At 41.7% G+C, this 19,130-nt stretch overlaps 1 protein-coding gene across 4 annotated transcripts in view; it reads left to right on the top strand.

The window, feature by feature from the left end:
* Nucleotides 1-19,130, top strand: part of TMEM266 (transmembrane protein 266) — an 86,859-nt gene that overhangs the window by 16,944 nt on the left and 50,785 nt on the right. For 3 of the 4 annotated variants that reach the window (XM_071754633.1, XM_071754635.1, XM_071754637.1), the window contains exons 2-5: nt 7,937-8,067; nt 10,587-10,687; nt 13,096-13,199; nt 15,920-16,108. In XM_071754633.1, the coding sequence (XP_071610734.1) occupies nt 13,186-13,199; nt 15,920-16,108 (203 nt within the window). In that variant the 5' untranslated portion in view covers nt 7,937-8,067; nt 10,587-10,687; nt 13,096-13,185. Of the gene's footprint in view, nt 1-7,936; nt 8,068-9,962; nt 10,013-10,586; nt 10,688-13,095; nt 13,200-15,919; nt 16,109-19,130 lie in introns of all 4 variants that reach the window. The other variant, XM_071754636.1, reaches the window with a different exon arrangement.

Genomic DNA, 19,130 nt, shown 5'->3' with positions numbered 1-19,130 from the left:
TTCCCTGGAGTCAATTCCACAGTAGCAGTGTTGCATAGATTAGTCCATTGTGCTGCATTTCTCCAGCTGACACTGTCATGTGTGAGAAGTGTTCACAGAGAATTATTGTATCCCATTTAATAAACATTTATTATAATTATTTAATACACAGGTAAAGCAGGTATGGTCTGATTCAGAGCTAGTGCAGGGGATTTTTCTCAATCAGTTCATCTTTCCAACTATTTCCATCTGTAAATAAACTATGACTATATTTAAAGAGCAGCCTAGGAAATAGCTGAAAATACATGAGGGTTTTTTATGCTATTTGTTTCTCCCCATTTTGCTATGATTTACTAAGTATTGTGGGAAGAATTATTTTCTTACTTAAGCAGTTCACAGCAGACAGTCTGGGTAGATTCTGGTGCACACTAACCATGTGTGGCTGAGCTGTGTTATTGTCTTAGGGGCTGCAATTAGAAGCTGGGAGGGGAAGGTGTAGGTTTATCTACGACTGCTCAGCAAATTACTGGATTCCTGCAGACTGTATGTAGTACTGTCAGAGCTGAACCTACTCCCAGCTTCCATCCCTCACTATCAGTATTTTGTAGAGGAGATCTGACCTATGATATGTAGTAAGAGCATTCCATCACCAGCTGAGAGAGCCAGGGTTATGCAGATGAATGCTCCAGCTGTATATTAAAATAATGGCTGGCTATCTGCTGCCCGGGATGATAAAGCAGTTATATCTTGCATTTTAGGCTCCCAGTCGTTAGGAAAAGTTTTCCCAGCCACGAGCAGTCTAACTGCTGTGTCCCCATGTACTCTGTCAAATAACTTTCCTCTAAACTACCAGACAGGATGTAAATTGGACAATTTTATTAGCTATCTGACCTTGCAGAGGGAGGTTGACAAGATGTGCATTGCCAGGATGAAATAATGCAGCTATTTGCATATTTGCAGTCAAAACAGCTGGGCTATTTGTTTCCAAAAGCAAACTACAAAGCACAGCACTGTATTGCACATCAATGGGCTAATTATTATACACTTGTTCTTAAGATACACACTAAAGCATTACATGTATTGCATTTTGCCTGGAATGGTCCAGAGTACCTACTAGGAATAATAGAGCATAGATATGTCTCAAAAATGTATTTGTACCATAGTTTCCTCTTATAATAAAATCTTGACTTCCAGATGCCGATTTTGATTTGGCCAATAGTTTGACTGGACTTCATACCAGGCTACTTGGCTTTGGCTTGGTTCTCTTCTGGTGATCATGTGAGAGACCCAGAATTGCTCTGAAGTTCATTTTCAGTGTCTTACTTACTGCTATACAGGAATAGAGTAAGGACAGTCCTCACAGAGCCAGAATTGGTAAAATGCATTGAAATCATCAGCTCTGAGAGAATTAATAAAAGCCAAGAATTTTTCATGACGTTTTCTCTGTATTTCCCCCCCACACTCATGCTGTAGGGTTTTGAATCATTTCCATTTGGTTGACACTAGCTCCTCTAGAAAATGAGAGAATACTTAAAAACTTTTCCACAGATGTTTTGATCCAGAACCTATTAGACCTAGGCTTCTAAAGAAAATCAAAACAAGAGCTTGAGGAAGGGGCTTGAGACTGAATTCTAATGGCTCCAATCTAGTGGCAGTTGTCAAGTTACATTACTCTAAGGGTATTGGCAGATACTCAAGCTTGTATTTATTAGAAGGTTAACTTTCAAGTAAGATAAGCAGCAAATATTGTGGATGGAAGTGAAAATGTACTGAGTTTGAACCATTTTCATGGCATACACAGGGTGACCCTAGTACTTTGACATGACCAAGTGTCTCTGAAGACGGATTGACAGTGTCACCCTCTGAATTGAGACATACGTTGTACTGAGGGGTCTCAAAGCAGGCTGACCCAAGTGTTTGAGTTACTCTGTGACTAGTTTTAAAAGTGAAATTCCAGCTCTGTTCAAATAAATTTTGCTCTTGGATTCAAACAGACTTTTATTTTAATTTCAAAAACCATTAGTGGATTGCAAGAAGTGCATGTGTGATTAACTCAAATCTAATCAGAGACAACCTGCCAGGTATCTACATGGAACTAAAACCATCCATTCTAGCATGTTGAAAAGTGTGTACATTTTTTCTTTACTATTCTGAAGACTGCCTAGACTTGTCTTGCTTAGTGTGAAAGCAAGACGTAGTTGTAGGTCTGTAGTTAGTGGCTTTTCACTGCAGTTCCAGAGAGTAAGAAAAAGAGAAATAGAAGCAAAATCCAAGAGTTGACTTTTAAAGGACACAAGCAAACCAGACTTTCTTGAAACTAAATTGGCACTTGATTTGCTTGCAGTAGTGATAATCTGGCTTAATGTGACTCAGCTAGGTTAGTGTCATCCCCAAACATTTAAAATTCAGAAATGGAATTGTAGCCAAGCAAATATAAACCCAGCTTTGTTTAGGTTTCAAATTTAATATTTTACTATTTAATCCAAGGGAGATTGGAGTTGTTTGTTGTTTCTTTTAGTTTTAAGGACCAGAATTTGTGGCACAGAAAAAAATAGTGGTTGGGTTGAGAGGAGTACCTGTCTTTGGAAATTTGTCCTTGTGATTGCCTACCCACATGCTGGCTAAGCCTAAAGTCATTTGGTTTCCCAGACTGGGAAAAAACCAGATGTTTTCAGTCCAGTGGCTGGAAACTGGCAGGCTTGTTCCTACCAACATGTGCAGTGGCACATCACAAAGCTAAACTAATACTGAGCTTTCCGACTGTGAGCCCAGAAGCAGAATCAACACAGCTTCCTGCCAGACCTGTTTATCTAAGCCCATGTTAGTATCCTGGTGCTCAACTTTAAAGAGAGGTTGTCTCACTAGCAGCTTCTATGTGTAGATATGATCTCACTTTTCTCAAATACAAGTGCAATCTCCAGCAGTTGCAGCCACCAGCAGAGCAGGTGTTGAGATGTAGTGAAATAGCATAAACTGGCAGCCATGGGAAACACTAAGTGAGCTTTTTCTCAATTATTAGGCAGGTCCACAATTGAAGACTAGACAGATCAGCTTAGGGACCTCTTAAATAGGAGATTGCTCTTTTTTTTTTTTTTTTTTTTTTTTTTTTTTTTTTTTTTTTTTTTTTTTTTTTTTTTATGTTTTCTGCTCTCAAAAGCTGTATAGTATGGGGTGTTTTTTCTTCACTTCAAAAACATGGGGAAACTATAGAGAACAACTGTTGCGATTACCAATTTATTACAGGTAAATTGGGACATTTTGTAAAGGCAAGGTACATAGCAAGCTTGGAGAGTTACACCACAGTAAGAGATCGAATGAGTAACCTTTGTACTGAATGAATGTATGTTCTTCATTAAGGAGCTACAGGCAAACTTTGCATGTGAGTAGTCTGGACAGTTCCTCAGTTCTTCCAGGATTTTGAGATGCCATATCGCTTCCATTATTAAGCCACAGAGTGTTACAAGTTTGACTAGCAGAAGGCCCTCACTTGAACGAAGTGCTTTTTTTTTTTTTTTTTTTTTTGGTTTTTTTTTTTGTCCCGTGACATCTTCAGAATTAGCTACACAGGGTTGCTGCAGTGCCTGCTGAATGTGTGCCCTTCCTGTGTCATGGTGGTAACGTACCAGAGCAAAGGGATTTCAGTAGTGCCAGTACAGGCTGTGTAGTGTGAGCTGGTACCAGAGCCCAGGGGAGCTGGCAGGGCAGCACCAGTGTGTGGTGAGAGCATATTCATGCAAGAGTGTTTGCATGGCACAGGGCCCTGTTTGTAGAACTGGTACATAGCCACTCCTGCCTGCCCAGATTCCAGGTGAAGAGATGGCAGAGAGAAAGAGCATGAGTGGAAACTTTCCTTAACCATCCTGAGCAGTTCTGTCTGTTTCTCTCTGGAAGTACCCTGTGCTGCACATCTGCAAGCTCCTTGGGAAAGGTTTGGCTTGTCTGGGCTCTCCTGGGAGTTTGTATTGGTCTAATCCTTTTCTAAAGGCTTTCTTGCAACGACTGCTATTTGTCTTATGGACCAAATTAGCAGTGAACTGAGTTCCAAGATAAAACCAACGATTGTGATGTATTTGCAGAGAGATTACTAGTTGTGCACATGATAATTTTATTTTATTTTTTGTCTAAACTTTTGTCTAGAAAGTATGAGCTTTACTTTCAAATAATGAGGCAGCCTTTAGTTGCATGATTACATACGCTTATTTTTTTTCTCTGCAAGCAGTGTTCTGCTTAATTTCATCATACAGGATGATCCCACAAAGGGATAGAATTATGGCTGCATGAGCAAGTTCAAATCTGCCATTTCCTAATTTCTGAATGCCTGATTTTTTCCAATCTAAATACCTTAATTGTGATGCATGTTTTTTATGTACTTGACTTGTTAAGGAAGTTAATTTGCTGTTTGTTTTCTGTGTGGCATCTCTGCATTCAGAGTCTTCTGACAAATTTAATTATCCTATTTTTTTAAAACAAATGAAGGAAGTACTCCTTATCTGCCTATACAGAAACTTATAAACAAATACTTCATCACACACTTGTCTTACGTGTTCTTTGGGAGGGTCAGTTTAATCAAAAGAAATTTTAATTTTTTGTATTACAATGAACCTGCTTACCCATTAGAGGAAAAAACACACACAAAAAAACCAAAACCAAAGCTGAAGTGAAGCAAGGAAGTGCTGTGACCTCTTCTGGAGGATATTTTCAGCATTTCCCCTTCAGAAGTGCAGGTTGCTGAGTTTCTGATGGAAGCAGTTCTGACAAAAACAACTAATAAAACCTTCTAAATGCTGCAGTGTGGAGCTGGTTAAAACTCTCACAGAGAAGTTAAAACAAAAAGAGCTGTCAGAATTGTCAGGTTGCAGTCCCACGGAGCCTAGTTGCAGTTCTTGGAGAAATGAGGGATCAAATGATGCTCATGTCAGTCCTCAGGGTGTTAATCACCAAAGAAATACAGTCAGTCTAATTCACAAGAGTTAAATGTGGCAACCCCTAAATCACATTTCCCCTTTCTCTTTGAAAACTTCTGGGTTAATGTCTGGTTAGGTATTTCCCCCACCCCTATTTCAAATTATTCTTTCCTTTTCTCACTGTTTTTCTGGATAGCTCTGTGACATCCTTAGGATTGCCCTGGAGGAACCTTAATAGCCATTATTTGCATTTGAGCCTTAGACTGTAGAGTAATTTTAATTTCTAGACTGAAATAAGAAAACTTTTTTGCACAAAGGCAGCAGAATTCTATTTCCTGATGTGTACTGGATTTGGAATAAAAAGCTCCAACATGCCATGTTTGCCCCCCTTCCCCTGTTAAGTGTTTTCCCGTTCGGTGCTTACCCCAGCTCAACAGTGCCAGTGGCCAGGGCTCAACACATCATCTTTGAGCTGAGTATTTCTGATCTGAAGTCTCTCTTCACTCTGGTGTTTGTTCCTATGGCTGTGCTCACACCTCACTGCCCTACACTCTCGGGTTTGCTGATGTAAATATTTTTGGAGCTGTACTGTGACCTGTATCAGGGAAAAAATAGTGCAGGATAAGAAAAATAATTTTGTTGTTGATCGAAGTGCCAAATCAGTTTCCTGGGCCAGCTCACAGTAATGGCCATGCAGGTGCATGGCTGGGGCATGTGCAGAGGAAGGAGCAGAAGTTGGGCAAGAATACCTGCAAACCTGGATTGCACCTACCAGCAGCTCCCTCAAATGTATCCTGTTGCGTTTACCTGGAATGCAAGTGGTGAGCCTGTCTATGTGTCTAAGCTGCTGTTGGAGCCCTGTGTGAAAGCAGTTCCGTTAGAAGAACGGGTCAGAATTTGGTTTTGTAGCTTCTCAGGTGTTTCACTTATTGCCTGTATTTTGTACAGGTCTTTACAGCTTCATGATAATTCTCCTCAGAATGTGAGCAAATGCAAGGGGCAGCTCTTGAACTACATGGCATTGCCTTCAGCTCACCTTACCAGGGTGCCAGTTGGTAGAGACTTTGTTTCAAAGGCTTAAATGATCTTCCTGCTCCCTATCTCAAGCTGTGGCCACAACTGTGTATTTTGCAAGACTGTGTTTACACCAATACTAAGGCATGATTTTTTTTTAGGTTGGATATTAGAAAGAATTTCTTTATGCAGAGGGTGATCAGGCATTGGAATGGGCTGCCCAGGGAAGTAGTGGATTCTCCATCCCTGGAGATATTTAAAAAGAGACTGGATGTGGCACTCAGTGCCATGGGCTGGGAACCACAGTGGTAGTGGATCAAGGGTTGGACTTGATGATCTCAGAGGTCCCTTCCAACCCAGCCAATTCTATGATTCTATGATTTTCATGAGTGAAGAACTGATTTTTAAATTTTTTTTTATTTTTAAGGTTGCTCTTGAGGCTTTGGGGTTTTTTTGTCTTCTTAGCTTAGAGAATACATACAAATAACAAAAATCATCTCACACGTGCTACACTTTAACATATGCTTTCCAAACTGTTCTATGATTTGTGTTGTTTAAGGTGGACTTTATCTCCTTATTAACAAGCTCCAGCCAAGGTGTGGTGACTGACACTAGATGGCTGATCTAAACATTAACAAATTAACTGGGGCAGGATGTGTGCTGGGCAAGGGCAGCTGCACAAACCTTTGCTCAGTTGTAGTGCATGACCCCACTTCTCAGCCTGCATGGTGCTGGGCATAACACAAACTGTGAAGCATTTGCTTGCCAGTGCCTCTGCAGAGTAAAGGCTGAAAGAAATAATCAAGCAAAGGGTACCTTGCAAAAGCTCAGAGGAACACTGACATGTATTACCTGTGCAAAGAACACAGGACTTTGAGGGTCTTCACAGAAAGAGATCAATGAACTGTGTACAACTTCCTTCACCTCCTGCAGGAGGGGGTGAAGCAACGAGTCAACTTTGTTGAGGTTTGAACTGTGATCCTGCACATTTAAAGCTGGTCTACTCGTTTACAGGAAACCTGATGCAGTAATACACTTCCCATCAGATTGCACTGTCCTCTTGGTATGTACAAGACTACATCAGTCATTTATTCTAGTGAATGTTTCTGGTTTTTAAACAACTTCAAAGCTTGCACTACTTTTGGGGATAATTATTTCTGTCATCTCTCCTTTTTAAACTAATTCTGTTTATCTTGGGAAACTCTGCTCCTTCTGTCACCATCTCACCTTGAAAACACACCAAAGAACAAATAGAATTGCTGAACTCTCACAAAATGGGCACTGCTCATACTCACATGGCAACTCAGCACACACCATGTCCTTGTCTGGTCTCAAAAAAACCCCAGCCCTGGAGCTGTTAACTAATCCCCTCCAAAGAGACCATGAGAGATGAGACTTTTCAGTGATCACTGAATGGGAAAGGGCTGGAAAGGGAAAAAATTCCACTCTCATGTGGTGGGCAGAATATCCAAGGGTTGCTCTCTGTCCCTGCAAGTCTCTGTTGATAGGGAGGAGAGCTGCACAGTTGCTCGTTGCCTACACTGTATCCTGGAGGAATGCAAGCCAGACATAAGTGCAAAAGAATGAAATTTCCCTGCTCTTCCTCATGGCCTTTAAACACCTCTTGGTTGTACAGAAATTGCCTGTGGAAGTTGGAAGGGCTTTATGCTACTACAAAAGTTTCTTTTTTTAAAGAAAGTTTGAGCATAATAGATAAGGTAGAGTAGTAGATAGAAAGAATAACTTCCTGCAAAATATCAGTGTATGTTAAGACATTTCTATTGCTTTCACAAAGTCTCACAAGAAGCACAAATCATAGTAATCCCCTTATGATAGATACCACAGCTATTATGTCTATTTTGAAGGTTACGTTTGTGCTGCCCTCCAATAGTTCATATTAACTACGTTTCTTTTTGATTCTTTACATCAGATAAGACATTAGTTATCTGCATCAGAAATTACTCACTTTTTGCCACTTTTTTTCTCAGGAAAGCTTTGCTGAGTCCTTTGGACACTTGACTCCCTCTGTCTCCTTTCAGGTCTCTTTCCAGGTTACTCATCTGACCTTTACAACCTCCTTATGTCCTGGTAGCAATCCCTTGGACTCTGGTCTCTGGAACCAGCAGAAGAATTTGCTGCCTGGCTGCAGGTTGCTCCTTCAGTCCTGGGGGTGAGCAAACTTTGTCTGTAGAGCTTCCAGCTCCAGTGAGAGGGACCAGGTCTGGATTATTGGTATTATCAGTGGTCAGATCTAGTTGAGTTGTTAAAACAACAATCCCTATGAATGTGAACATGTTTCCAGCTAAGAAACCCCAGCAAACCAGTCTGTATGCTGGAAAGGTAAAGATTTCATGTTTATGTCCTGTGTGTTACTGGACCCACTGTTAGAAATTGAGTTTCCTCAAAATCTGGAGATATTGAAAACCAATAATTTCTAAAAATATAGCTGTACATTTTTTGTCATAGTTTTGTTTTCTAAAACCCCTTGGGGAGGGAAGTTGTGAATAATAGCACTGTGTTGTGTCTCAAATAAATGATGAGTTCCTTACTGCATTAAAAAATTCCCATATCCACATCTGTCTGCCTATCATCTGAGGCCAGTTTACATCAGTTTTAATCCCATTTCTGAAACTGACTGTATCCCCATTTACCTTCTATTCTCCAAGCCTCGCAGACAGAGGCATAGCAAGGATCCCAGTTTCCTCAGTCTCACAAGACAGGTGCAGCGTACCTCATGCCTTTACAATTTCCTCACACTCAGTGCTTTAAAGATTGGCTTGGGTAAAAATTTCCATTTAAAAAAATGGTGTAGTTTGTGTTTTATTTTTTTTTAAGTGTTGTAAAATGTCAACCCAAAACAAGATGTTAGCAAGCTAACATCATAAAACAAGGCTGATAGTTATATTTTAGTTTTCTTGTGCAGGCAGATGTAACAATTGCTATCATAAAGCTGTCGTAGGTACAGATTCACTAATTCTCTTCAGTGTGTGATTTAAACATGGATAGTCATGGTTGAGAGGACTTTTGAGATCACAGAGTCCAACTGTACACAAAAAAAACACCAAAAAATCAACCCCAAATAAACACCACACACACTCCACCAAAAAACATCCACAAAAAAAAAAACCCTACAATCTTGGCCACTAGAGCATGCCCTGAGGTGTCACATCTACACCTTTCTTAAATACCTCCAGGGGTGGTGACTCAACCACCTCTCTGGGCAGCCCATTCCAGTGCCTGACCGCTCTTTTCAATAAAGAAATTCTTCCTATTATTTAATCTAAACCTCCCTTGGTGCAACTTCAGACCATTTCCTCTGGTCCTGTCATTATTCACTTAGGAGAAGAGGCCAATGCTTGCCTCTTTCCAACCTCCTTTCAGGTAGTTGTAGAGGGCACTGAGGTCTCCCCTCAGCCTCCAAACTAAACAGTCATAGTTCCCGCAGAGCCACTTCTCCCATGACTTCTCTCACCAGCTTGGGAGCTCTCTTCTGGACACATTCCAGCACCTCAGTGCCCTTCTTGTAGTGAGGGGCCCACAGCTGAACACAGCACTCAAGGTGCAGCCTCAGGAGTGCTGAGTACAGAGTCACAATCACTTCCTAACTCCTGCTGGCCATGCTGCTCCTGATACAAGCCAGGATGCTGACTGCTGCCTCATGTTGAGCCAGGTGTCCACCAGCACCCTCAGGTCCTTTCCTGCTGGGCAGCTTTCCAGCCACTCTTCCTGAAGCTGTAGCATTGCCCAAGGTAGTTGTGACTGAAATGCAGAACCCTGGACTTGCCCTTGTTGAACCTCATATAATTTGCCTTGGACCAACAATCCAGCCAGTCCAGCTCCCCCTGTAGGGCCCTCAAGCAGATCAACAGTCCCACCCAGCTTGGTGTCATCTGCAAACCTACTGAGGGTGCACTCAATCCCCTTCTCGAGATCATTGATAAAGGTTTAAATCAAAACTGGTCCCAAAACTGAGCTGTGAGGGACACCACTGGTGACTGGCTGCCAACGAGATCTGACCCCATTAATCACAGCTCTCTGGGCCAGAACTCTCTTGTCTCTCTCCAGGCAGACAATGTCCACAGCCTTTCCCTCATGTGGTCATGGAAAGAGATCAGGTTGGTTAAGCAAGACCTCCCTTTCATAAACCCCTGCTGCCTGGCCCTCATCCCTTGGCTGCCCTGTACTTGCCATGAGAGTTCCCTCAAGATGATCCTCTCCGTGATCTTTCCCCATAGTGAGATCAGGAGTTCCCCAGGTCCTCCTTCCAGCCCTTTTTGTGGCTGGGCATCACTTCAGCCACCCTCCAGTCATGTAGGACCTCCTCTGTTGACCAAGATTGTTGGTAAATAATGGAGAGAGACTTAGGGAGCTCCCTTGTCAGCTCCCTCAGTATAAGGCAAATGTATCAGCATTTTCCTGCCTTGGGGATATAAGAAATAATTCAAGGATTATGAAGTTCAGTAAAGAAAACCCCATGATACTGAGTGGCTGTTGAATCAAGTCTCTGCTCTATCAGGGAAGGCTTATCTGAAAAAATGCTCTGACATTAAAAGTTCTGCAAGGTTACAGATAAATGGAGCATGTGTGTTTCTGTTTTAAAGTTGGCAATGTTTCTGTTCTCCATATGAACAATTAAATCTACCAGAGGAGTGTAATCACAGTCCATATCTTCTCTTTCTGTGTACCCAGGGACAGTTTGGGGGAAATCTGAGAATGCATTGACTACGTTCTACTTTATTACAAGGTTACAAGACATGAAATAAAACCTTGGAAATGGGTCTACAAAAGATGTAAGTTCAGTTTTATTATTTGGTATCAAGTGATTGCTAAGGGTGATTCTGCTGCTGTATTTATACTTGACTAATACTAACAAGTCAGCCTGTAAGTGACTCTAAAGTTAATAATATAAAGTATTAAATATATAAGCTAATTAAATATAAAAGCTAGTAAGCTTTTTTCAATATCATGGGTTTTTTTAATGCTATTGTCAGTAATATTCTAATTTGTCAATGACTATTTCAGTTCAATTAAGAGTATGTTTAATGTTACTTATAAATATTATTTAACATACAATCTTGACAGTAGTTGTACAAAGCCTCTTATGATATCTTTTTCTAAGAATTTTTGCTTCCTATATGGTATTCCCTGTGTATCAGTAGCTTTCATTCTCATAAGCTTGTCCTCTTCCATTCTGCTTCCCATGCACTGATCCACCTACAACACAGTGGAGAGTTTGCCACAAGAAAATGTGGCACCTTTTCCTAATGGGTTAGTGGGTTTTGTTGACCAAAATACAGTCTTGGTAACAGCCCCTCTAGAATGTTGGACAACATGATTAGTTCTTGGAAGAAACTTTCTAAAGTAGCAAAAGGAGTCAGAACAGTTTGAATTGGAAATAGAGGGAAAAAAAATCAAAAACAAACTTGGTTGACAAAGATGAAGTTTATCTCTGTAAAATATATTAAATTGTAAAAAAAAAATAAAAATATGTGTTCAGTTCTGGTAGAATTTGTGCTCCTGAAGCCATGAGCTGTTGCGGCGAGCCTTCTCTCAGGGACACGGCTCTTCTCAGGAGCTCTCTTGCCATCCCTCTCCTCAGGCATCTTCATCTCCTGTCTTCTGCTTCTGGGAGCATGCCTTTTATTTTGCCCTTCAGCCCCGCCCATTTCCGGCTGGGGCAGGCCCTAATTATTGGGCACAGCTGGGCCTAAGCTCCCAGTTCATTATTGGTGACACCTGAGGACTTGTGTCTCTCTACATTTCCCCCCTTTTTGTTGTTTGTTGAAAAATAGCAATAATTTACAATTAATTTAACATTTCATTTAAACATTTCATTATTTCTCAACATTTTTAACATTTCATTTTCAATAATTTAACATTTCATTTCATTTAAACATTTCATTATTTCTCAACATTTTTAACATTTCATTTTCAATAATTTAACATTTCATTTAAACATTTCATTATTTTTCAATATTTTTTCGCCTATTTTTGAGGAGGGAAAATTCGGGCTCTTTAGCCTCTGTTAACAGGAGATGAGGTCTTAAAACACCAGCTCAGTTTTCGCTGGTACTCGCCACCTCGGAATGCCTAGCCATGCAGAGGCTTCTCTGAGCATTCAGCGCACCAGTCTTATCGCGTGTCCCTAGGGCCCCGTTTCAGGACCGCACTATCGCGTGTCCCTGGGGGCTCCGTTTCAGGACCACATCGCGTGTCCCTGGGAGGCTCCGTTTCAGGACCACACTATCGCGTGTCCCTGGGAGACTCCGTTTCAGGACCGCACTGACTTGATGCGCACTCAGAGCTCCGCTTCAGCATTCCTCGGGCTTGAGTTCCGCGCGCCAACTTGCTGTGCCTTTCGAGCCTCATTCTTCTCTCCTGGCTGGCTCGCCATTCCGGGCTGTTGTCTTGCCGTGCTGGGCTTTTACTCCGAGCTCTTCACGCCGCCTACAGCATTTAAGCCTGGCCTTGTGGAGCTTCACTTCTGGTTGCGTATTTGGAGCTCTTTATAGAGCGTCCCACACCAACGTAGTGGCTCCATCTGACGTGGTTGCGTATTTCGAAGCTCTTTATATCACCTTCCGCATTTAAGCCTGGCTTTGTAGAGCTTCCCGCAACCAACGTGGTCGTGTAGAGCTTCTTATATTACCTCAGCATTCACAGCTGCTGTTGTTGCCCGCATTCTCCACCAGATGTTGTGGCGAGCCTTCTCTCAGGGACACGGCTCTTCTCCGGAGCTCTCTTGCCATCCCTCTCCTCAGGCATCTTCATCTCCTGTCTTCTGCTTCTGGGAGCATGCCTTTTATTTTGCCCTTCAGCCCCGCCCATTTCCGGCTGGGGCAGGCCCTAATTATTGGGCACAGCTGGGCGGCCTAAGCTCCCAGTTCATTATTGGTGACACCTGAGGACTTGTGTCTCTCTACAATGAGCTTTCTTTGAAAATCCACTACCCCCTCTGATTGCGGCTTTCTCACCAATCCAATGGTTTAAAGCAAGGCCTGTGCTCTCATGGAAATATAAATGTGAGCCAATGTGTCTAAATGTATAAGTAAATGCACTGTAATATTACAGCTTCTATAATAGGGAAGATATTACCTGGAATAAAATTCTTAGACGAAACCACAACATGACAACATCACTGCAGCCTTTGGAGTTCTTTTGACTGTGTTGGAAATTAACTTTGTTTTACTTCTGACAGAGACACAACCTCAGAAGGCTAAAACTTGTGTGAAGCACCTGGAATTAGTTAAATACTGGAACCACTGGTGATTTTGTTGCATCCTCCAACATGACAAATCCTCAGTAAGTACCATGTGAGGAGGAGAGTTATAAGTTACTTATAATAGAAGGGAACATGTTCCTACTTGTAGGAGAATGATGTGACATCAAGAGAGTTATATCAGTATTACAGAAAGGAAAATTTGATATTTTGAGGAGGAATAGTAGGATTTGGTGAGTTGTCTGATGAGTGCAAACGAGCAGAAAAGACATGAATGCTGTAAGCATGTCTGGTGTGTTAGTTACTGACAGCTGGTGCTTGAAAACCAGTATGTCACACTATTTTCAGATCCATTTGCCTTTTTTCTTTCCTGCCACCAAACCTGTCCCCAAGCTGTTTGCCAACACTGGTCTGGTGGTTTGCTTTGCTTTTCAGTCAAATCAAACAGTGTCTGTCACTGAGTCTGTCTCCCTGCTGGGAGAGGCAAGTCTGCACCAACCCATTTCCCTTTTCCTTTACACTACTGGAAACTGGATCACTGCTCTTCCACACCAAGCTGAACCAGCTTGGACTTTTGAAGGTAAATGTCCAGAGGATGGCACTAAGGGTGAAAATCAAAGAAAGAAAATTGTTGCTCAAATTAGCTCCTCCCTCTGGGCTTCTGATTTCCGATTGTTTATGGAGGAAAATACTTATGTTGAAAATGGAAGAATCTCATTGCTATCCATTATGAGTTAGACAAAGAATAAAATTAGCCTTTTGTTTGCTCAGATAGTGCTTCCTCTTACCTCCACTTTCTGCCATAGCATGACACAGTTGCAGCCTTTTTCTGACAAATACCTGAGATATAACAGCATTTTCTGATTTTTAAAATTACTTTTGTGTGTAATGTTGGCAGCACTTAGCTCCTTTTAATTTAGGAATAATGTTTTTTGTCCACAAGAGTTAGTCTAATGGTGTGGCTCTGGCCAATAAATCTTTATCTCTTTCACATAGAATTTGAGTTTCTTCCCCCACATACTTGGTTAGACTTAGAAGATATATGAGTTAGGAACTCATCTAAATGATTACTTTTTTCTAACCTGAACTGTTATTCAGGTTGCTTGAATAGCTGGGAGATTTTAATAAGCTGTAAAACAAAATCACCAATGCAATTTCTGTCAAATAATAGAGGGAAGTTGGTGCTAAGCACTTTTTAACTATGTAGCTAAGGCAAAAGAGTCTCTTCACACCTGCTGTTGAAAACCTCTGACAAGTAGCCCTAGATATCTTCAGATCTTGACTCACTCCCCGGGATGAGAGCTAGGGAATTTTATGCTGAAATCTACTCTGGAGCAAGTGGAGCAAGTGGCATTCACTGGGGACTGCAAAGGATCAGTCCCTGCTGGAGCCTGACACACAGTAAAGTCCTTCAGATGCACCAGAGAATTTGCTAGCTGACAAAGTTTGAGTTTCTAGATAAATAGTATTTTGGTTAAATGTGGAAGACTTACACAGTCAGACCCTGGTTCTACCTGCATGGAGGTCCCATTAAAGTTCATGGGGCAGAGGATGAATGTGTTCAGATTTAGAAGCTGTATGTAAGAATAGTTAAAATAATCTGTATGGAGGAGTCCATAATTCTTCTGAATCCTTGTTCTCCTTTCAGAATTGTTTTGAAATGACTTGTAACAGAATGATCCTTTCTAATTGAATGAAACAAAGTTGCCATCCATCAAAACTATTTGAATATTGATCCACAGTGGCACACAGGTCAAACTGTATCTATTCATTAACAGATGATTTATATATAATGATTAATAAGCTTAGCTATTGGTTGCTCACTGATGTAACTTAACAAGCAGTGAATTTTTAGTTGGCATAGTTATATGCCTCCTTTCTGCTTTGCACAAGTGTTTTGCTCTTGGGTTTATGCATTGTTTCTGCATTTGCTTGTTTATAACTCACTGTCAAGGTTTTAGACAGTAACTAGACAGTGACAGATTCTCCCTGCCAGGAGAAGATGAGGGAATAAGGGAGGAACAGTAATGTTGGAAGAAAAAACTTCGGTAGGTTTAATGAGGTAGTATTAGTAAATTACAAGTACATATACAAATATGTGAATATGGAACTCACCCTCCTCAGCTGGTAATTACTTCCCAACTGCAAAAACCCCACAGTGGACTGGGCAGCAGACAGGGGTGCCCAAGTCCAGGCTCTCAGTGACAGCAACCAAGCTGGTCCTGCTTGAGAAGGCAGAAGGTGACCTGCCTTGGGGAGTGATGTTCTTCTCTAGTGAGGAAACAGACTTCAGCACACCAGCCAGAGGGCTCTCTTGGGATCCATGTTATACAGAGCACCCTGGGAAGGAACACTCTGACTGGCCCATCCTCTCCTCCCAGAGGCTCAGCTACTCCCCATTCTCACTGACACATCAATGGGCTGGCAGCTGGTGGTAGTGGTCCAGGCAGGTTTCTACTGTCCTGGTCTTCTCAAACCAGGATATGCATCCATTTATATTTAGCACTTGTGAAGAAGATTCAACAGACTGAAATGCTGTTCTTCTTTGAACAGCATTTGAAGTCTGTGAGGTTTCTGTTCATTTTGGTGAGCTCTGTGAAAGACAAGTTGGGACAGATTTGCTCTTTTGGCTCAATGAGGACACTATGGACTTGCAAAGGCCTTTTAAGTTGCTGTCTTTTTAGGAATGAAGTTCTGGTTTCTAACTTATCTTTACGTTCTTATTTATTTATTAAGATTTGTTCTATGTATATATGTGTATGTGTAGAGAGGCACATTTTAATTTTGCTTGTTTTATTTTCAGGCCTACAATAGAAGGTGGTGTTTCAGAAGTTGAGATAATTTCACAGCAAGTGGAAGAAGAGACCAAAAGCATTGCTCCTGTCCAGCTTGTTAATTTTGCTTATCGAGATCTACCTTTAGCTGCTCTTGATCTCTCTGTGGCTGGGTCCCAGCTTTTGTCAAATTTGGATGAGGAGTACCAAAGAGAAGGGTAAGTACAAAGGATGGACTTTTGTTTTATACTTTTATGTTACTTGAGTTTCATAGCCTGTGCAAAAGAAAACTTTGAGCTGGGGAAGTGCAGCCAGTTGTCTACAGACCCTTTAAAACCGTTGTCATAGGATGGAAGTGACTTTTTGTAGTGTTACCAATCTGTGCTGCTTTGGGGCTCTTCACAATTTTAAGTGATTTGGGTGATTCGTAGCTGCTATTTGACCACAGTCTGGAAGGCTTCTGTCAGGGAAAACCACAGCAAGCAGCTAGCCCACCAGGCCTGGGGAAAGCTCTTTGTGAAAGGTGTTCCAAGATAATAGAGAGGTGGCAAGTGTGATTCTTGTGCATAGTTGTACATCTCCTGACTGAGAGATAGCAAGAATCTGTGCAGTTTGAATTGTGTAGTTTGCTTCTCTGAGAACACTGTCTTTTGATAATGTAAATGTGTATTACTCCTGTTTTCATACAACAACTATTCAAGTTTTATTGGAATTAAAGGTCATAACATTTGCCCACACATGATCAGATTATGCACCACTGTTGTCCTACAGAGCATTACAAGTCACCCTTATGCCTGGTTCAGGCTTGAAGTGGCTGTAGGTAGACTGCTATACTAAATTTTTTATGAAAGATTTGGGTCAATGGGAGAGAATCTAGAGGGAGGCAGTGAGAATGATTAGAGACTGAGAAAACTGCCATGGAGTGCTGGTGAAAATAACTGAGTTTCATGTAAAGAACAGAGTTTCAGGGGACCTTGTAAGGACTTCAGTGAGGAACAGAACAGTCTGGTATTGATCTTTATGATGTTTGGGACAAGAAGTAAAAAGCTTGAATTGAAGCAAAGAGGAGAATAATGAAGGTAGTAAAGTGCTGGGGCAGTGTCTGGGCAGGAGAGGAAGAGTCACAATCACTGGATGGCTTTAGGAAGATGCATTTGTCAGGAATGATAACCCTCTGGTTTAACATCCCTTGGGACAGATGGAGGGAGCACTTCCATGGAGTCCCCCTGATGCTCTGGTTGCTATTCCACTGTGTTGAACTGAACCTATATGTATTCCACCCTCAGTGAGATCCATCTAAGAGCACTTCACAGTAAGTCATATGGAGCTCTCATTGATGAAGATATTAAAAAGCTTTATATAAGCATTTATTAACAGTTGAATGTGTTTTAACCTGTACTTGGGAATCATCAGAGACCTGCTTGATCTCTGCTCAGCAGGTGTTCTGTATGGGAGTCAGGAAGCTGTGTGTAGGGAAGGCTCTTGCCTTTAATTTCTTTCCAAATTGGTCTTCATGAGACATCTCCAGAAAGTTGTTACTCCAAACAAGGGGAAATACATTTCAAGTAGGTTATATAAGTATGGTGCAAATGTAACATAAAATACCCTGTATAGCAAAAGAGGCACTTGAAAATTAATTTGAGTATGCAGGTGTAACCCTCAGGCTATTTTAGTACTGAGTAAATACCATTTGAGTTCAAATGTGCATTTTTGGAGATTTTTATGATCTGAAACTCAATTCTTCACTGTGCCAAAGTGCACAGAGAGCTCAGTGTGTCCATGGGAGCAGCTGCTATGGTTTGAGGGGGCCCAGGCTCCTTTTACAGTATCAGTATGAGGACCTGAAGAGAGTTTGTTAAGGACCCTGAATGATCCTGGGGACAGAACAGGGAGGAGTTGGGATTCCATTCCATTTCCTGACATACTCCATAAAAGCCAGGAGGGCAGGGAAGTCCATCCCTTCCTACTGCCTTCTTCGTTGCTGTTTTGCTGCACTCAGAGGTCTGGGAGAGGCAGTCCTGCTCTGTGTCATCAGCTTTCCAGGTGCTCTGCAGAATCCAAATCCATTGGGTGCTGGGAAGAGAGCCCTGTCTTCTTTTCCCAGGTCTGCTCTATCATGAGGGACTTTGGGACACTTGTAGCAGTGACCATAACAATTGGATTTTGTGTCTGTTTTCATATTTTTCATTATTACTGCACGTGTTACTATCCCTTCCCTGTTGTAGATTTAATTTCCAACCTCTAAGTCTTTCTTTCTTATTCCTTCCTTTTGTCTTCCCCTGGGAGAGTGGAGAAGAGTAACAGAGAACAATTCTGTTCTCTGGGTTTTGGTGCAACCTGTCCACTAAACTGAGACAGCAGCTTTGCATCCTGAAGCATGGAAATAGACCTGTAATTCTTTTCCTCAGCAGAGATCTCTTCCTTCACACAGACTTCTTTTTGTGGCTTTATCAGTCAGAGTGGAAAGAAGCAGGTGCCATCCAGACCTTCCAGCTGTAGGGTGGATTCTCTGAAAAAAATTTCAGAGCTTTAGTCTGTGTGTCTCAATGTATTTTGGCTGAGCATGTTCAGCTGAGCCCCAGGACTGCATCTGCCTTGTGGGAATGGTGGCTTCTTGTCTTTCAGAAGCACTGCTCACAACTGGTGCCCTGTGAAATTTAGGAGCAGAGCTGAGCTCAAGAAGCCCATCAGCAAAAGTAAAATACTGTCCTCCCTCATGGCTTTGTTAGGAATATCTCTAGTTTTGTGATTGTGGTGCAATTCTTTTCCTTGTTAGGTGTGACTGGCTTCCACCTGAGCAAGAAGGAGATAGGGAGGATCAGATCCGTTTGGTCCAGGAAATGGCAGCCACGTCTCCATATATATGAAGAAAGTGATGGGGGAAGGGAAGCACAGGTAGTGGCAGAAAATGTCCGGGGTCCCTGTGTAGTTTCTGTCAGCACCCTTATTTGTAACTATGAAGCTCTGTTACCCTGAAGCTTCCTTATGGGTTGCAGGTGGAGATGTGAGAAGATCGTGCTAATGCCAGACAGTACTGAAAGGTGATGTAAGACTCTTCCTCTCCATAGCAATCTGCCTTTGTCACAGATTCCAAGTACTACCTTCTGTCTACTTTTCCCCAAGAAGTTCTTGGAAGGTGCCATCCCATGTGACCTGTTCATATTCTGTATGGCTGTGTTGTTCTAGGCCTGTACCTGACGTAGGCAAGCTGTAGTTTTTCTAACTGCAAGGCTTTGATGA

This window comes from Heliangelus exortis, chromosome 11, assembly GCF_036169615.1.
Source record: "Heliangelus exortis chromosome 11, bHelExo1.hap1, whole genome shotgun sequence".
NCBI classification, from domain to species: domain Eukaryota; kingdom Metazoa; phylum Chordata; class Aves; order Apodiformes; family Trochilidae; genus Heliangelus; species Heliangelus exortis.
The sequence above is the reverse complement of the archived record's forward strand: the minus strand, read 5'-3'. Positions and strand labels throughout refer to the sequence as shown.